General features: G+C 37.8%; 1 protein-coding gene across 3 annotated transcripts in view; it reads right to left on the reverse strand.

Annotated features, from left to right (window-relative positions):
* The window catches only part of LOC127801749 (uncharacterized), a 33,976-nt gene extending 16,353 nt beyond the window's left edge, over positions 1-17,623 (reverse strand). Inside the window, exons 1-8 of one of the 3 annotated variants that reach the window (XM_052337127.1) lie at positions 17,292-17,623; positions 16,846-17,198; positions 15,572-16,731; positions 13,909-15,369; positions 13,260-13,639; positions 9,389-11,043; positions 7,153-7,594; positions 6,841-7,003 (exon numbers count right to left, since the gene is read on the reverse strand). In XM_052337127.1, coding sequence (XP_052193087.1) covers positions 6,841-7,003; positions 7,153-7,594; positions 9,389-11,043; positions 13,260-13,639; positions 13,909-15,369; positions 15,572-16,731; positions 16,846-17,198; positions 17,292-17,563 — 5,886 coding nt within the window. In that variant the 5' untranslated portion in view covers positions 17,564-17,623. Of the gene's footprint in view, positions 1-6,840; positions 7,004-7,152; positions 7,595-9,388; positions 11,044-13,259; positions 13,640-13,908; positions 15,370-15,571; positions 17,199-17,291 lie in introns of all 3 variants that reach the window. The other 2 variants (XM_052337129.1, XM_052337126.1) reach the window with 2 other exon arrangements.
* Between the last annotated feature and the right edge of the window lie 1,719 nt (positions 17,624-19,342).

The following is a 19,342-nucleotide window of genomic DNA, read 5'->3' on the forward strand; positions in this document are numbered from 1 at the left end:
CCAAAAAGCTCGCGATGACAACCGAAACTACCACGGGATCATCGAGGTTCGAATCGACGCCTTCGAAGTCTTTGTCTGTAAAGCAGATTGTAGGGCGTCGGGCCATTCTTCTCGGCTTCTTCTTGGCATCATCTATTGACATTACCGTGCGGGAGTATTGTTCCTGCGTCGAGCTCGACGCTCCATTCACAAAACCTCCGGAAATGGTGTCGATGACTCTGGCTATTTGATTAGCTTGGGGGTGGGCTGACGCGAGTAGGAGTGTCAGTGGTTAGGTGGTGGTAGGTGTCGCCAGGCCCTTAGGTAAAGGCGCTTTTGGTTCGCACCATGGTACAGCGACGGGGTTGGTTTGAAAGACTCTACTGAAATTATGGGGTAGGTAAGTTTTACCAAGCCCCACAATGAGTGCCAGATGTTCCTTCTAACCAAAAGGAGCGACCGAAGGCGGGATAGCAATGGCAAGGCACGAGCTCCAGCGACGGGTCCGTCCGAGGGCAGCTGGCACTTGCAAACACTCCGACGCTCGAGTAAGTGAGAGAGTAAGGAAAGGGCAGTGTATCAGTAGATCAAATGGCAGAACATACCTTAGCTCTGAAAAGAGCCGGCTGATATTGGAGGAGGAGATGTCATCCTGCATACATGTGTCGTGCGTCTGCAGGCGATGGGACTGAGTATCCAACGCCAGTGGAGGTTCCCAGGTAGCAGCATGGTCGCGATGGGACCCTCATTAATGTGGATGGGATCCGCCATTAATGAGGATGGGATCTAAGACGGCCACGTGAATACCAAGTGGGGGTTGCAATGATGTTGCGGGACCAAGAGATGGGCTGAGATTGGGCCAAAAGAGAGGGCCAAGGGATGAGCCGAGATTGGGCCCAGACGGTCCAGGTGATAATAAGACAACTTCAATAGGAACTCAATCTTGCAGAAGCGGCTGTAAATAGGTTGCAGACAATAGAACTAAGGTTTTGTGCAAGTCTAGACCAGGACTTTCCTAGGTTGCGAAGTGCCCTTCTTGCTGACAGGCTTACACACAAGACACTTGATGAATTGTCAGAGCTTTTCAGCTAATTAAGAATGTGGAAAAGTGAGAAGCATGTGTTTGTTGATGCCCTAATGCCATCAACTAAGGGATATCATAGTGGTTTACTTTTGCAGATATATTCAAGGAAGGAGAATAATCATGCATCAATTGTGGAAGGGACAATGCTTGCTACCATGCCCTGGCATAGTTCATGTATGAAGATCCAAGACATTGCTGGGACTTATAGATCAATGGGAAAAGAAAGCCTTCGCATGGTGATCTGTGAAGACAACATCTTACAAGCGCGGGAAAAGCAAAAGAGAAGGAACATAAAAGCAATGAGGAATGGGCTTAGAAGGAGAAAACGAGAAAGAGAGATTAAACAGGTAGTGAGAATGAGAATTGGATCAAGAAACAGCGACTCAACGGTAATAAGTTTCTTGGGGACAAGAAACCTCTTAAGGATGGGGGAATTGTCATGACCCTGAGAGCAATAGAGGAGCAATATTGTAATAGGGTTACAATAGTGTGTTAGGAGATATTTAGTAATATGTTAGGAGCACATGGGTGTTATGAATTCAGTTAACAGCCAGCTATGCCTATGAAATGGCTACTTGTAAGAGGATAGGATATTAGGTGAAATGAGATTGAAATCATTTCCTTCTAATTCTCTCTATCCTTCCAACAATAGTAGTTGCCACTTGCATTGATGGCCTGGTGTGTATTTCCCCACACCAGAAGCATAGGCCTAGCTACTACTTTTGCTCTATCGACATCTATTTCACCAAAACTAGATTATGGGAATTCTTAGGGATCAAACTCCCTTTCAACACCACCAAACTGTTGCTACTCGGTGGAACTCCTCCTCCCTACAAGCCTGGCCCCTCGCTACTACTCCCCCCAAACATAGGTATCAACCAATGTTTCCTAGCAAAAGCCTCCAAGACCATCTCTTGTAAATGAGCTTGCTCTACCGCTTGTTTGACCGTAGTCAACAGTAACATCTTGATCATTGGCCTGAGCTAATCATCCAACCCATTGATGAAACTCAACATAACAAGGTATTCATCCAATGCAAGGATAAAGAGCGAGAGTAATGATCTTAGCTCCTCAAACTTAATCTAGTAGTCCTCTATAGCCCCTTACTGCCTTAGTTTATTGAACTCCTCTATAATGTCTTTCTTGGATCTTTACCCAAACCTACTGCACAAATCAGTCACGAAATCCAACCAACTCCATACTGTTCTACTCCTGCTCCATCCTTGACACCATGCGTCCGCTATATCATCTAAATATGCGACCACTATGTTCAACTTTTGTCCTTCTAATACTCAGTATTGGTAAAAAAATCTCTCACACCTTCGGATCCACCATCGGGGTTTAACGCCTTCAAACGCCGGTATATCCATCCCGGGTATTGGGAGGTTTAGGGGTCCTCCTCCAATTCCCCTCGCCGCCATATCCCCCTTCGATTCTACTCGTTCCTCAAATTATAAAGGATCAATAGCTCTTGGTCAATTCGGCGCCGATAGGATTAGAGCCACAATGGATCTTAGGGGAAAATCTGGTGGCAGGCTCATGTTCTGCTGTCGAGAGAGTAGGCTCAGAGTGGCAGTCAATTACTGGCCAAGGCCTAAGAAATCCTCCCTAAGGCCAATCACCATTCGCTCCAATGTCAAAAATGCCTCTCAAGTCGCAACATTTTTTGTTCGACTGCAACTTACCTCTTCCAAAGTTTGTCTAAATCTCATCTCCACGGTCTCCAACTGATCCTCCACTTACTCCTAGTCCTGACAGATCCCTACCTCCATCGCCTCCAACCTGGTCTCCCACTGCTTCGTCCGCATTCCTTCTGCCATCCTTCGCCTCTGGATTCAAATCAGGCGTCTCCAAGAATCGGATGGCAAGAACCGATCACTATTGGATCTCAATTTCCAAGCCTGAGACCGCCTCTCTCTAATATCAATTATCAAATCCAAAGGATCTGGCAAGGTATTGGAATGGTATTTGAGTGTTTGGGGGCAAAGATTTGAATTAGGGAGGGAAGAGAAGTAAGAATGCCAAAGAGAGAGAGAGATAACATAATTGAGAAGGAAAAAATCAAATCTCATTCATGATGATCTCCATCCTCCAATATGGCTTATTTATAGCCGTCCATATACAAATCTGGAGTGTTCCTTCAAATGACCTAACTGCCATAACGGCCAAGCCCAACATCAATATCAATCAAAAGAAAAGGCGGAAAAAAAGATTCAATTACAATAATGCCCCACTAATGCCCTGAGGATTGTGACATTCATCTTCTATCCTTCCGCCATGCTATGTTGGTAAAAGAATCGTTCACATCTCCATATCCACCATCTTGGTTTGTGTCCTTTGAATACCGGAATGTCTAGCCTCGGCATTGGGGTGTGATACTGATTCACATGTGCTCTCCTAGTGGAATTTTCTGGTACAAATTCCGATTGTTCCTCGCTTTCCAAAGGATCAAGAGCATGATGCCAGATACCTGACCCCTTCAGAATCAGAGCCGAGGTGGACCTCAGAGAGAAGTCCACCGACAAGTTCGTGTTAGGAATTTTCAAGAACAGACTTAAGACAGTGCTTAGCTGCTTTCCAAAACTAGAGAATTCTTCTTGGAGATTAGAGAAGTCTTTTCTCATATTCCTTTCCACTACCATCGTCTCGGCTCTACCTCAACTCACCTCCTCTTGAGTCTAACGGAGGCCAAGTTCCATCGTTTCCAACCTCTCCTCTAGTTGTTCCAAGTGCTATCAAAAGCCGAGCTCCAACGCATCCAACCGAGTTTCCACTTGCTTCACCCCGTTCCTTCCACCATCACTCAATTCACTAGTTGTGCCTTAGATCAAATAACTACCACAGTTTACCAGGTCCGATCGGTGGAGGTATCCGATCCCAACGATGTTGAGCTTCGATGGTAGTGGTGTTGAGCTCCGATCGCTCGAAAACCTACAGCACAACTTCTGAAACCAACACTTCCGATTCGCAATTCCTCCTACTTCAGAAACCTGCTACGCAATGCCTGAAATTCACAATTACTTCGCTAGGACTACTATGATATTAGTTGAGAAGCAACCAAAATCACAACCAGATCCTAAAATTGATCACCTCTATTAAATTTGCTTGCAATCAACTTCCGAGGATAATCTCGCTCTGATACCAAATGTCACAGCCTAGGTTAAGCTAGGGTTTAAAAAGGAGATTGAAAATATTTCGATAGAGAGAGAGAGAGAGAGAGAGCAGAATTGGAGGGAGAGACTAAGCAAAAACAAACAGAATAGAGGGGAAACAGGGGAGATCAAGAGAGAGAAATGTAAGGAAAAGTCTAAATTCAATATATCATTTCATCATATCATTTTGTACATACTTATAGCCTATTTATAGGCTATCTAATTGAAAGCAAACTCTAGAAACAATACCATGTGATCTCAACAGAATTAAAAATATCTCAATTACATTATTGCCCTCTCTATTGCCCTTGGGAACATGAAAACAAGGTTGCACGAAAACGAAAATGGGAAACGTTTCAGATATGAAATAGAAACGAGAAAATGGCATTTTTCAAAAAAGTAGGAAACGAAAACATGGGATAAAAGCATAAAAAAAAATATAGAGTTTTTTATAAATATAATTTTTAATATAAAAAATTATAAAAAATAGTTATCCAGTCTAAAAATAAACATAAATTCCTTCCATAATGCATTCAAACAAACAAACATAAATTTCATAATACATTACATTCAAACAAACATAAACATAAAGTCCATAATGCATTCAACAAACATAAACATAAATTCCATAATACAATCAAACAAACATAAACAAGGGCAGCCTCAAATCAACAACCCTAAGCAAGAAAACCCATCAATATGAATGAAAGATTATAACAACCCAATTAAAAATATCACAATGAAAGCAAAAACATTAGAATCACCGAATCAGAGTGAGTATCAACGATAGGATAGAGCAATCGATGATAGGACATAGCAATCGACGGCAGAACAGAGCAATCGACAACAGGGTAGAGCAATCGATGGCAGCACAGAGCACGGAGTTGTGAATTGATTCGTGTAGGATGAAAATGGCGGCACCAAGTACAAAAACCTCAATTTGTATCATTGATGCAACCCGTGCAATCAAGCAATAGGCGGTGAGGAGGAACCGAGCAATCGGAGTTGGAAAAGCGACGTCACGAGCAATCGAATAAGAAGCAACCGAGCAATCAGAGTTGTGAATCAACAGCGACACACAACACCAAGCATCGAGCAACTAGCCGATAGGGGGAACGATGATAAAAAGACAGTTGGCCAAAGAGTCGAGAGGATTCATAGGAATTAAGGTTAGGACGTGACACAAAAGTGAGAAGAAATGATGATATATATGCTACTTAGAGACTATTTCTTCCGTCTCTAACTAGTGTTGGTCGCCAGAAACACGTTTCCAATATTTTAAGTTTATTACGAAACAAGCCCCGAAACGTTTCTAAAATTATATAAACACCCTAAAAACATTTTTGGACATTTTTTAAGTTTCCAAAATGGGAAACGTCTCGAAAAAGCCAAAACAGCATCTCCAAGCCATTTATGTGCATCGAAGCATGTCAATAGCTTCCATTTTGACCTACCAAGCTTGAAACCAAATTGGTTTTCAAACGCAATTTCTTTTCTATCCCAAAGTTTCATAGTGTGCTTATAACTTATTAGATTGATTCCAGTATAATTTTCATAATTTTGAGCATCTCCTTTATTCTTTCAAATAGGCACTAAATTGCTCCTCCTCCACTCATTCAAATAATTTCATTATCAAAAAATGTCACCTTTTCTCATGCATTTCCATGCCTTCATCAGGATATTATCTATAGTCCATAAATTCAATGAACAGCGCCAGACAGCTGGAGCCTATCCCATAATAGATAGCACAAGAATATCAACACATAAATTTGCCTTGTTTCTAGCAAAACTGACAAGAAACTTCATTAAGGACTAGGAGTGGAAGAGCAAGAACACCATAATCTGTTTACAGCTGCCATGTCTAAAAATTATTCATCACAGCCTATATCTTCAATGGTCAAGACAAAAAAAATTTCAATAAATAAAAATGTCACAAAGAAAAAGTGCATGGGACTTGCTTTCCAATATGTCATTGTTGAGTCTTGGATCTGATTCCTCACACAATTAATCACTCTCTCACACCCAAATACTTACCCGATAGAAATAGAAACAAAAGAAAAGATGAAAACATATTAGAATGAAAACAATAACAGAGAAGAACAAGAAGACTTATCCTGGTTCGGGCAAGAAGTTGCCCTACATCCAAATTACCAGATGATGATGACAGAATCCACTATCAAAGAAACAAGAATACAGCTCTTCCTCTTAGTATCTTCCTCGCACACCCTCAGGCTAATAATCTATAGCCTCTCTCAAGAAAACAAAGGACCGAGCATAAGCTCTCTCTCAATTCTCCAACTCCTATGTGCGAATACAATAGACGGATTCTATCACTACTTTAAAAACAGAACCTATCCGCCTCTATTTATAAAGGATAGAGGCGGTTACAACTTAAAGGACTGAAATGCAAATATAAGGAAATACATGACCTAATCGGAAATAACCTAAGGGATATTTCTGTTATATTCTAAACACATAAAACATAAGAATATAAAACATTTCCTAACACACAAAACTGCCCTTTACAGAAACTAACAGCTATACTAATACAAATTTTAACAGTCATTTCAAAGTGTTCGGAGAAGAAACATGTATATTCTAATCAGTTTAAAAGAATAGACGAACCTCTTCATAAATTCTCCGGAGAAAAGCAGCACATTTGACAGCTTCTTGTACTTCCCATGCAAAGTACTGTTTTCTAACCACTGTGGCAGTATCAACCATCTCTAAACAATGAAGAAGAACAGAAATTGAATCTTCAAGAAGAACAATACACTGCTCAGTCTCACTACAAAACCAAAAGAGCAGTATTACTAATATGCATATATATATAGAGAGAGAGAGAGCAAAAATATGCTATGGAGCTAAGAAAAATAGAAAAGACAAAACGAAACAAATTCCTACGTTATTATGCTAAAAAGCAAAGAGGAAGCAAACCTTTTATGATGCTTAAGAACAGTACTCAGTAACCGGCAACATGCAGCAAACAGGTCTATAGAGAACTGTCGGTCTACGACACAATAGTCCTTGCCTTCTACAATCTCAGTATCTTGATTATCCAAGAACCTCAGAGAATTAGGTAGAGAAGGCCCCTCTGAAATTCTAATAGAGAAAAGATTTTGAAACAGTGCCGATGGTATGCGCAAGGATTGTCCAACATGGAAGGAACTTAATTGGTAGATGGCATGTTTTCCAGAAACTCTAGTCAGTACTTCAATGCACATAAGAATTACTGCTCCAGGATCAGGATAAGCATTACCTTTATTTGAGATTTTATTCCCATAGAAGACCAATGGACCCTGCAAATGCAGAATGATGTTGAACAGGCAGGCAACTAAGCTTTGAATGTGTCTTTTGACAACATTCAAATGTTTGCGACCTACAAAGCAAGTCACAATCAGAACAAAGTTTTGGCGTACAGATAAGACCATGCATACATCTAAAATGATAGAGAAAGAAATAGCACATGAAGATAACATTTTAAAAACACTACAAGACCTGCCACTGTTTGGATTAAAAGAGGGAAAGTAAATTGAAATATAAGCACCATTTTCATAGGGCTTCTGTTTTCAGTTTTTAAGATAACTACTTATTTTTGTTTTCAAAAATTATTTAAAATTGTTAATTTTTTTCAAAACATTAAGGAAAAATGGAAACACCTAAAAGGTGTTTCCACAATTTTCATTTCATTTTCACTTTCTTCTCCTCCTCTCCCCTTCCCACCAATCTCTGCCTAAATCAATTTTTAACTATAGTTTATAGTAATCTTCTAAAAATTGGAATTAGAAGGGATAAAATTAGAAACTGAGTTCATATGTCATAACGTCAAAGTGGCTTCAATTGAATACAAGGCATGTAAGACATGATTAGAAAGGTCATACAAGAAGAAGAAAGATAGCTGCTTGACAATGAGAGTGGACGGAATGGAATAATTTTTTAGCAAAAAAGGGTAGAAGACTAAGAAAAAAATGGTAAAAAAACTCTTATGCACCATATGCAAAAAAATAGCCTTATAGAAAATATAATCACAAATAGAGATGATTGGTGAACCAAAATTCACGTAAAAACCCCCCACCTAGTGGGATTAAGGCTTATATGTTGTTCTAAAAACGGAAATATAGCTGACCATTAATAAATAATTAAAAAATCAACTACTTCACCGCCCTTCCATTTACCCCCAAAACTCAAAATAAATAGAGGGTATGAAAGTGCTTAAAATGATTATACATCTCAGGCTTTTTCATCCCTTTGTTCACCTACCTTTTTGTCCTAAAAGATTATCCAATCAACTAAACCTTTCTTCTTTCCTTCCAAATCCTTCACCTTCCTTCCAAATCATTCAACCCTAAGAACATAATCAGTTTGGGATGCATTTTTATATTTCTCATCCCACTATGTTCATAATAAAAATAAATCCAAATGCAAATGCCAGAATGTAATTGGTAAAAATTCATTCATAAAAAGGACATTTAAAAAAGGAATGCATTAAAACATCGTGACCATTTGCTATAATTCCACCAACCTAGAGACAACAAAAAAATTTTGCCATCAATGATTATGTTTATCCAATACAAGATAGCCATTATTGCTGTGTTCCAATAAAAGGAGAAGAAAAACTTGTGGACTCCATTCTTTCAGCCTTTTCCGTAAAGTTTCACACACACCAGCAGATCCTCGCAAAGTTAACAGACCACTAAATTGTCTTCAACAGTGAAGGAACAAGTAAACACATAAGACCCTAAAAACAAAAGGTCAAAAGTAGTCCATCCAATTCAGCTTCCCAGACTAGGGAGGAAAAATATGAAAAGATGTCTTACATCAAATTATGAAGTTTAACATTTTCTTTGTTCATATATAATTCCTCTTATTTTTGTTTCCCATTTAATTGTAATGCCACAACAATTATACAACAGACCCAGGTATGGCCAGTATGGATTAACGGCATTCACCAAAATGAATCTCAATGTGGAATAAAACTTCAAAATGGACTAATTCCATTATTTAAGAAAAAAATGATCATATTACAGGAATGAACCAAAACAAACGTATTGCAAATTCCAGCTAAATGCACTTGTTTCAAATTCTACAGAAGTACAGATGAACATAAAACAAGAATCACATAATTTGATCTGATGCCAATACATGCAAACAAGGGTGCAAAGCAAAATAATACCTGTAACAAATTCAAGAACTAAGTCCATGCAGTCAATGCCAGCTGCAACAACTGAAGAAACCTTCCCAGCATTTGAACTGCCAGTACATATCTCATAATTTGTTGTGCAGCCTATCCTCAGTCCAACTAGTGCACCCTCCAAGGCCTGAATTGCAGCCAGCAGATGCAACTCCAATGGTTTCTTGATGAAAACTTTAAATGATTTCCTCAACCTGGCTTTAACTTCATCTAAGCAGTATGACCAACTGGAAAGAGCAGATTCAGATAATCCCATCTGGCCATCTAATGTCTTGGTACTTGATTCTGTGTCATGAGATGCTAAACTAGCTTTTTTCCCCTGTAAAGCAATGCATTTTCCTATAGCCATTAAATGCAATTCTATCAGCTTGATATAAACATTTCTAGACAACTCAGGATTGGTTAAAGGAAAATGATTCCCAAGCTCTTCAAGAAACTTAATGATACCATCCAACCAAATCAAAGAAAATGAGGATGGTACTGCAACCATGTTAGCCAACTCCACTAACACGGCTTGTGAAATACCTATAAGAATTGGCACTGAGCTTAATGACAAGGAAGGACAATTTATCTGTAAATTTAACCTCAGAAGAGCAGAAGAAGCAATAAAGAGCTGCCGAAGAAGAAAAGCTGCTTCAGGATTTTCACCTCTTAAAAAGCCTTGCAACAAAGACTTCTTTAAACTACACAGCTCAAATGAATCACACTTGGCAAAAATACTGTCCAAGTGACCCACAATTTTTGAGCGGAACCTTTTTCTTGAAACACTTTCACCAGACCCTTTCAATGAAGACGACTTCAAAGACACTAAATCATCATTGCCATCTGATATAGGATGAATTTGCTCATCAGAGAAACTACCAGGCAACTGGCCATCCTTAATAACCAACATACTTATGAAATAATTTACATACTCAGCTAATGCATCTATGGAACAGATAAGGTTACCCATAGACTTGTGTTTCCATCTTGATAATTTTTTTTTAACATTACTGCTTCCATAATCTATGTGGTCCAAGGCAGAAGCCAAGCCCCATAAGAAACCTTGAGAGCAAGAAATGATAGAAGACAAGCTAATGAGTTCAGGAACACTAAGACTCACGCTCACTTTTCCATTAGAAAGTGCCTCCCTTTGAAAGATGAGTATATTGTTTGTCTGTTCCTTTAAAATCTCATCCATATGGCCCAAAGTTTCCCACATATGGATATCTTCATTAGAATCTAAACATGCATCAAGATCAACAAAACTGCTATTATCATGGACAGCACCATTTCTTTGTTCTTCATAGGGCTTCTCTGCACGGATAAAGTGATATTTGCTTAATATTAAAAAAACATATGATGTGTGATCCATCAATGAAAATATCACATCTTTCATTTCGGTAGAAATATCTCCCAAAAATGCACGTTTAGGCACAATCCAAGAAAACAATGATTTTAGAAGCCATAAAACAGGAAATGAACTCTGGCAGAACATCACAGGGAGGGAGCATTGACTGGCGCCCATCTTCTCTTCACAGGATCCCATTATTAGGCTTTTAAGGGCTCGGCGACAAGATAGAAACAATCTGAAGAGCTCATAGAGATTATGCGAGTATAAAGTACCATGGCAATCCAATAAGCTTCCGACTACTAGCCTGAATCACATGATAGAAACTGAATTAGTAAAATTTTCAGATGAAAAATTTGAATTTAAAAGAAAAAGAAAAATGCGGCAGTTGGCTGACAACTTTACAGCTGGAAAATCCAAAATACCCCCATTACATCATATTACCTATACATTGTTTGTTCAAAAGAATTAGAGATAATTAATATTAGAACGATACAGAAAGGCAAGTAACTAAATTCACCAATACCCACGTTCTGCTGCATGATGTTTAACTAATCATCATTACTTCAGCATATCCACATCAAATCTTCTTTTCCAATATCAACATACATTTTTCCACTTAAAAATTCCCTAGAGTTATCCCTACTATATTAAATGTAATCATCAGTTAATGGTGACCTTTTTGTTGCACAGGCTCAAACCATCTGTCTGTTTTCCAGTTCTACATCCAAGAAGTGGTACTTCTACGATCTCATTCCATTACTAAACTTATCATTTGTATACATTGTATAATACAGAAGACCAGTTCTTCATTTAACTCATCTAGATTTAATTGTATCACGCAATTACTTAAATGATTCCTCATTAGAAAATTAGTTAAAAGCCTTACCTGTTATCTAGTATCTGTTACACCTGCAAAATCCTTAACTATTTCCACTCCATACTAACTAAAAAGGAGGGGGTGATCCAGGACAGCCAATAAAATTGCAGAAGTTTAAAGAAGAGAAGAAGTTGGGCAAGGAGGAAGAGAAGAGGAAGACCAGAGAGACAAGAGAGAAAATTCAGTAATCTTTGTTCAAAATCAATAATCAGAATAATCTAATTTCCATTACATCCTAAGCCTATTTATAGGCTGAAACTAAAAGATAATCAAACCCAGAACAAATCTAAAAATAAAAAATAAGTATAAATAAATTGATGAAAAATAAAACCTAAATTCTAATATCATAAATTAAAATTTAATAATTCTAATTTCTCACTAGGGGGCATTCTGAATCTTGTACACCGTCCTCAGGTATCCAGGCTTCCACACAATCTCCAAACAACCTATTCTTAAATGATCTCCTAATAACTTTCATGCCAAGAACTTACCAAGCATATTCCTAAATTCTCAGAGAACAATATTAATGTAATTTAGCTAGGAAGAAACAAGAACCATAAGCAATACTTTCAGAGATTCTTTAATCAATTTGTCCAAAATTTGGAATAATACATCATCCAATACCAAAACCAGATGACAAAAGGTTTTATCTTTCAACAATCGAAAGAATATAAGTATTTAATACTTCTTATAAGTTCTAGTCAATTTTAAGTTTGATTATTTACCTTACCATATTAAATAATTTTCGTGTTTATTTTTGCTTAAATCTTTAAACAATCAAAAGAGCAAGTATTGATGCGTCTTTTAATTTCTAGTGCATTTCAAGTTTGAAAATTTACCCTAGCATACTAGAATAATTTTCAGGTTTTATTTCCATTTAAAACCAAATGCAGCTGCATCAACTCTCTAGTCAATATTACAGATACTGAATACTTATAGCTTCTAATGCATTTAGCCTTGAATATCAGCTTATTATACTCAAATGGTTTTCAGGTTTATTATCATTTAAAACTGTTACTCAAAGGCACTTGCATCTTGCATCCTTTACGCTACAGCGGCAGCTGAAATAGAGTTAGCTAGTGCTTATTTCCCAAGATTTAGGCTTCAGTTTTAGAGTTTATATTTCAAACCGCCACTTAAATGTAATTATATCAACCCTCAGCTAAAATGTACTTGATTCCAATAATTGTCAGAGAAATAATCTAGCTAATCTTTGAAGAAAACTCTCTATAAAATACTCTTTGAAAAGTTGTCTTGTACAGCTTAAAAGTTGAAAGAAAAAAGTTGTTTATGCAATTAATGGAACAAATTATTTGCATTGGACACAAGCTTCACACAATACTTGAAGTATTCTATACAACCACTTCCTGAATCACAGAAAGATGACTAAATACTTACTTAAATTTCATATTTTCATTAACATACAGTTTTCATTTTAAAGGGTACATTCTACACAATGTTACTAGGAAAGGTCTTTGTGATAAAACAGTGATTTCACTTCAAGTATTGTAACATTGCATGTTTTATTAGAGATAAATTTCAAATGAACACACCAAGTTTGAAACATGACATGTGGCATGCACACAGATGCTGGTGCATGTGAATGCACTTCTGTAGACATAAGAAAGCTAAAAGAAATGTACCTCTCAGTGTTGAAAATGTAGGTTGCATACAGTGACAAAGATTTAGAATTCAAACATCCTTTTGGAATCCAACACAAAAAGTTGAGCAAAGTCTGACAATTTGCAAACTCCACACCAGGTGAAAGAAAGGATTTCTGTTCCTTGTGATGCTTAATAGACACACTCTTAGATGAAGGAGAAATTGGTTCTGCCACTGAAGCATGGTCATCCATAACGTGTTTCTTGCCAGAAACAACCACTGATGAATTGTCATGGATGCTTAAGAACTCTGACCAATTGGGTGATGATTTCAAATCAACCTTGCCAGCATTATTAAATATGGCTATGACTGACTTCTCCAAGGTCTGGCAAAATCTTGATGCCAAATGCCTGCGAACAAACTAGTACAAGAGACAGTATAAACATCATGCAAGTGAAAGACTGAAACATAATTAATGTGCAAAACATATCCAAAAAGATGAGGCAGAAGAATATACAATCAGACAAGTGAAAGAAAAAAGTAAGGACATCAGAGAGTTATTCAAGGAGTGTGTTCTGAGACGCTCTAATTTATATAATGGACATGCACTTGTGGCAACACACACAATAGAAGCAAGAGAATGCATACGACATGCAACACATGAGAGAAAGAATGTATCCATTATCTTACCCTTTGCTCATAGAGAACAGTGTGTCTGAGAAGTTCCAATGAGATTTGACGTGTTGTGACATTCTTTACATGGCCAGGTTCACTAGTTTCCTGCTCCGCTAAGTCACCACAACTGCTTCCCTCATGCAATAGAGAATTCTGGATTAATAGTGAGAGAAACATCTTCAATTTCTTTTTAGTGGCATGAGCACACCAGACATCAATATTTTGGCAAATAATCAACCAAAGTGCAGAAGGCAATGACTTTTCATTTAAGGAACCCACAGAAAAATCCCATGCATCATATTTACACAGATATTGGCCATCTAAGTTTTTATTAGTAGCATCTTCTAATGAGAACATAGATACTTGGTGTTTAGCTAGCAATGGGAGGTGTCCCATCATGAAGTTAGTTAGATCTGCTGCCTCTTGCTTCAAACGCAAGATAAACTTTCTCAACTTCTTGCTGTTTTTACTGTAAGGAGAGGCACCAGCATCTTCCAGCAACGTGGTATGAACTAGATTGTTATTTCTTTGCAGTAGATACTCAAAACACTTTATCAGCCTATTTAAATCAACAAGCCTCTGAATAGCCATTGAGTTCAATATATAAATCAAAGGAGAACAATCCGCAGTATTGTCCTTAAGATAAGTATCTGACACATATTGTATAACAGTGAAAAGAGAAGCTGAAGGTTCAACAATCCATGAAAAATAGCCCCCACATGTCCAATCAGTCATCTCCAGCCAATCTTTGCCAGAGTATGCTGTAACAGAGTCAGTCATCGCTGCTGGCATTTTTCTTGCCATATCTGGAGGCACAAGGCTAAGCACTTGCCTGCATAAGCTTCTACAGGACATGTATTGGCGAAAGAAAAACAGAAGAAACCAGTAAGTGGAAGGAAAATCATTTTTGTAACTATCACTAGGAGCTGTTCCTGTAATTTCTGAGAGGAACTCATTAACACTGTTTGAGTGCAATGCAACCAGGTTACTCATGCTAAGGCGTAATACTGCCATCAGATCCTTCATTGAAACTCTGACCAGATTACTGTTACCTGCTGTTACAGTTAGTGAATCCAAAACTAATGCATGAATATCAGATAAACCTCTTCCCAGAAGTTCCACTTGCAGATCAAAGCACAGCTTGCTTCTATCTGGGTCCCATTTCGCAAGTTCATTTTGAGCACATAATGAACAACTAACTTTAATCCATTCTAGGGATTCCAAAATATCTATTTTTAACTGTTGAATGCATCCACTGACTTGCCCTTCTGGTATGGCAACAATAGCATTATGAATGGCAGTCCTGAAATCTTTTGAACATAATACCATACTCACTGATTCTGCATATGATTTGCCATATTTTCCATAAAAAGCAGGTGCACTAAACATAAATTTTGAACCAGTCAATTCTCTGAAACTGTCCGGCAACACCAAATGCCTCAGCATTTTACATAGTGAAAAAATCACATTGTTAACCTACAGTGATGAAATATATTAGAAACAGGAAAAACCACAGTAGAATCCAAAACAAAAACCATCATATGAAAGAGCATGGTTCAACAGAATGTAAGAAGAACACTCAAGAGTCAGAGAACCCACAACTTACATAGAAAAGAAGAGGATACATGCACAATTACAAGCCATGCCTCACGCACACACTGATGAAAATTCCACTAACCTGGCGAAGTTCACTATAAAGATTAACAAGCTGGCATCCAAGGTGAACTATCTCTGAAGTTAATGTGTGCTGAGCTGCTGTTGCATCTGAAAGAGAGAGGTCAAGAGTAGCAAAAGAGAAAATCATCAGCCATAAGCTCTCCAAATCATTCCCAACAATGTCATATTCAATTTCTACCAAGTAACATACAGCAAGAACAAGGTCCTTGGCTATTGAATTTAACAACCCAATTTTTGTTCTCTTATTTAGTTCATCTATTGATGACCACAGTTGCATTACTTTGGAAGAGAATGACAACACCTTGTCATAGACAACTTTCAGGAAATTAAAAAAGGCTCCTTCAGTGGCATCCTCTGTTCGTACATACAGTTTTTCATGCATAAAGCTGCTAAGAACTTTGTTGGCACAACCAAGTGCCCTGTGAACATCCAACAACACAGATCCAACATCCAGATCAGCTCGAAGATAGATATCAAACTCTTGCAACAAGGGCTCCATAATTTGCACAAAGAAATCAAGGAGTGACTTTCTTGCGTCTGCATTCAAAATACTTGCGGAATTATGCTTCTCCAAAACTACATTATCATTCTCAGAATAGTCTTTGGACATATAACCAACAGCATTGTTTTCTAGAAACCTCAAACCTCCTCTAACGGAAGCTCCCTTTTGATTTTTAACACAATTGATAAACAAGTGAAACATCTCTCCTACACCACTAAATGCCAATATATTCTTCCCTGCCAAAACTTTTTCCAGCTTATCAAAAAGGTGTCTATGGTAACTTTTAATGATAACTTCTGAGTCTACGGGTTTCCCATCCTCAAACACTTTATAATTGCCAGTACTTTGTAAGTTCATAAAACCATCCATATGTAGAGGGTGGAACAAGCCATGAGAAAATATTTCTTTGATAAGCTTCATCAAGTTTTGAATCAAACCTGGACCACTGCCATTGACGCGAAGATGGGACACACTCAACAAATGCAACAGGGACTCGAGGAGCTTATCTACAAAATCACGGAAACCATTTTTCCGAATAGGGTGGATCCTCAGAAACTTCACAAATGGCTCAAGCACGCCGTATGATAACTCCAGGACCAGGAGGCCCATTTTACAACCATCAAGATCGTGATCAATTATTTTCTGGACAAGCTCAAGGACTGTACCAGCCATCAAAATCCATAAGTCCAAATTTTCATTTAAAACCCCACCATGGGATGAAAATACCAATGAAACGCAATCCAGAACAATCCGGTAGAAATCAAACTCCTCACCGTTCGAAACTGCTTCCACGTTTAGCCTGGATAATGCATCCCTTGCAATGCAGTGAATAACCCGTAGGAAGTCCCTCGAGAAGCTCAATGAAACATGCAGTTTCATAGACTCCTCCAAGCAATACTTGAATATCTCCCAGCATCTATAATCCAAACAAGACCCAATAATTTCAGACTGAAATTTATACCCTTCGGCCCTAATTTTCTTTTCAGAAGAAATCAACAATGACTGGACCCAATTGTTGAGGAAAACCATTACCCTTGAAATGCTAACCGCCTCCAGACTTTCAGTATGGTCATCCCCTACTTCACTAACTCTCAACTTCACATAATCAGCAGCTAGTTCCACCTTTCTGCATCAAGTCTCTTCAACTCAACAAACAGAAGCAAGAATAACGACCAACCAAAACTTATTAGCCAACATAAGTAAATACAAACAAACTAACCTTTGAAGATCGATACTTTTGTTCTGGAGGGATAAAACCAATTGTAGGTTCCTCCAAGGAGGGCCATCTTCAAGCTTTCCAAGTGGTTGTTCGAGATTCTCCGCCGATTCTTCAAGCTTTTCGATTGGTTCTCTCTGTTCTACGGTTGCTTCCTTTGTTTTCCTCTTCTCTTTGCGAGTCGCTTTGGAAGGTCTGCCTCCTGGTCCTTCTTCCGTACTCCTTAGCTTTCTCTTCGTAGAATTCTGTCGTCGTTCCTGCTCGGAATCGGCCATTGTTGTCTTCCTGTCTCTGAAACTGAATGCAAGGGTTTTCAAAGACAGTAGGGTTTTAGGCTTAGTTTGGGTAAGCTTTTTTTAACAGCCGAAAAAGTTAGGTAGTGTTTAATTATGTAATAATGTTTAAATTAAATAGTGTGTAAACTAATAATATGATTGGAGAAATGTTATTTTAAACTATTAATATAAAATTATGTGTTTAGTTTGTAAAAGTTAATAAATTATTATAATTTAATACAAAAATTAAAATAAATATGATATTAAATAATATAAATATAATTTTAAAAATATAATTTTTTTTAAAAAAAAATAAATTGATGTCTAATAAAATATTTACAGTTAATAAATTATAAAAAAATGTAACAATATATAATTTTTAAACTTGATGTATAAATTTAGATTTAATTTATAAAAATCTAAATATATATTATATTAGATTCTTAAAAAATATATTTTATTAAAATTAATATATATTATATATGTTATATTATAATATATATTAAATATATATTATTACATGTTATATATATATACATACATATATACACACAGTGAAGAAGTGAAGAGGTGAAAAGGAAGGCCGGCAACGGAGAAGGAGATGAGCGACGGCGCAGGAAACAACTATGAGATGAGGTGAAGTAGGTGGCAAGAGACACGAAAGTGCTGGGCTGCTTACGGCGACGGATCTAAAAATAGAGATGGCAATGAAGGTAATAGGATTGAGGCAACTTGCGCGTGGCTGAACTAGGCTTGCGATGGCTGTGAAGGATCCGGCTTGTAGCAGTTGAGCTAGGTGACAGCGATGGAGAAGCCGGAGGCAATGGTGGGGGTGATGGCGAGGCGGATGGTGACGGGTGATAGTGACGGTAGGAAATTGGTTGCAGGGGGTTGAAGAATAAGGATATGGGTTGAAAATTGGTGCTTTGGTTGAAGATAAATTGGTAATTTCCATGGTCAATGCAATTTTTTCTCCAACAGTGGTTTGCAAAAGCTATAACGCCCTGCTTTCTCGGGCGCGTTATAACTTGGGGCAATTCTGAAACAATAATTTTTTTATTTCAAACTAATGCTAAACCACATCATTCCTTGAAACCGTCCCAGAATTCCCATCTGCTAATCTCGAGAGAGAATCATCAAACACATAAATGCGGAACCAATGATCAAAACCTGATATCTTAATATTAATAATAAATAATTTTTACATCTTCAACATTTCTCAAAACGTTCAAAATCTAAAGTAGCAAAACTTAAATACAGGAGCTACGAAACATACATTTCATTCTTCATGCACTCTGATAAGTGCCATTTCATGTCTCATTTATCCTCGTATCTGCTACAATCTCCATCTGAAACGTTTGAATATTCCAGGGGCGAACCCAAATTAGATAATAAATCATCTAAGTAAGGGTACATAATGTTATGTCATGTGTGTATGTAATGTCTTTTCTCGTAGGTGTTAAGTGCAACCTTCATGCTACCTACAATTTTAGCGGCCACCTCTTTTGAAGTCGGGGTATATGGGTGCACCCTTGGTAAAGCAGCAGTGCCAGTTCGTACTCCCTACAGCCACAAATGCGCGTGATCAATGATATAAACGTGTATTTATGCATTTTATAGTCATGTCATGTATGCAGTTTACGTGATGGGTACATATCAGGGCATGTCAATATGATGAAAACATTCCCGAGGATCGGGTTTCTTAAACCTAAATCACTTACAACCAAACATTTTCTATAAAACTAACTTTAATCGGGAAGTACCACTTACCTTCTCAAG

Source organism: Diospyros lotus, chromosome 5 (genome assembly GCF_014633365.1).
Source record: "Diospyros lotus cultivar Yz01 chromosome 5, ASM1463336v1, whole genome shotgun sequence".
Lineage (NCBI taxonomy): Eukaryota > Viridiplantae > Streptophyta > Magnoliopsida > Ericales > Ebenaceae > Diospyros > Diospyros lotus.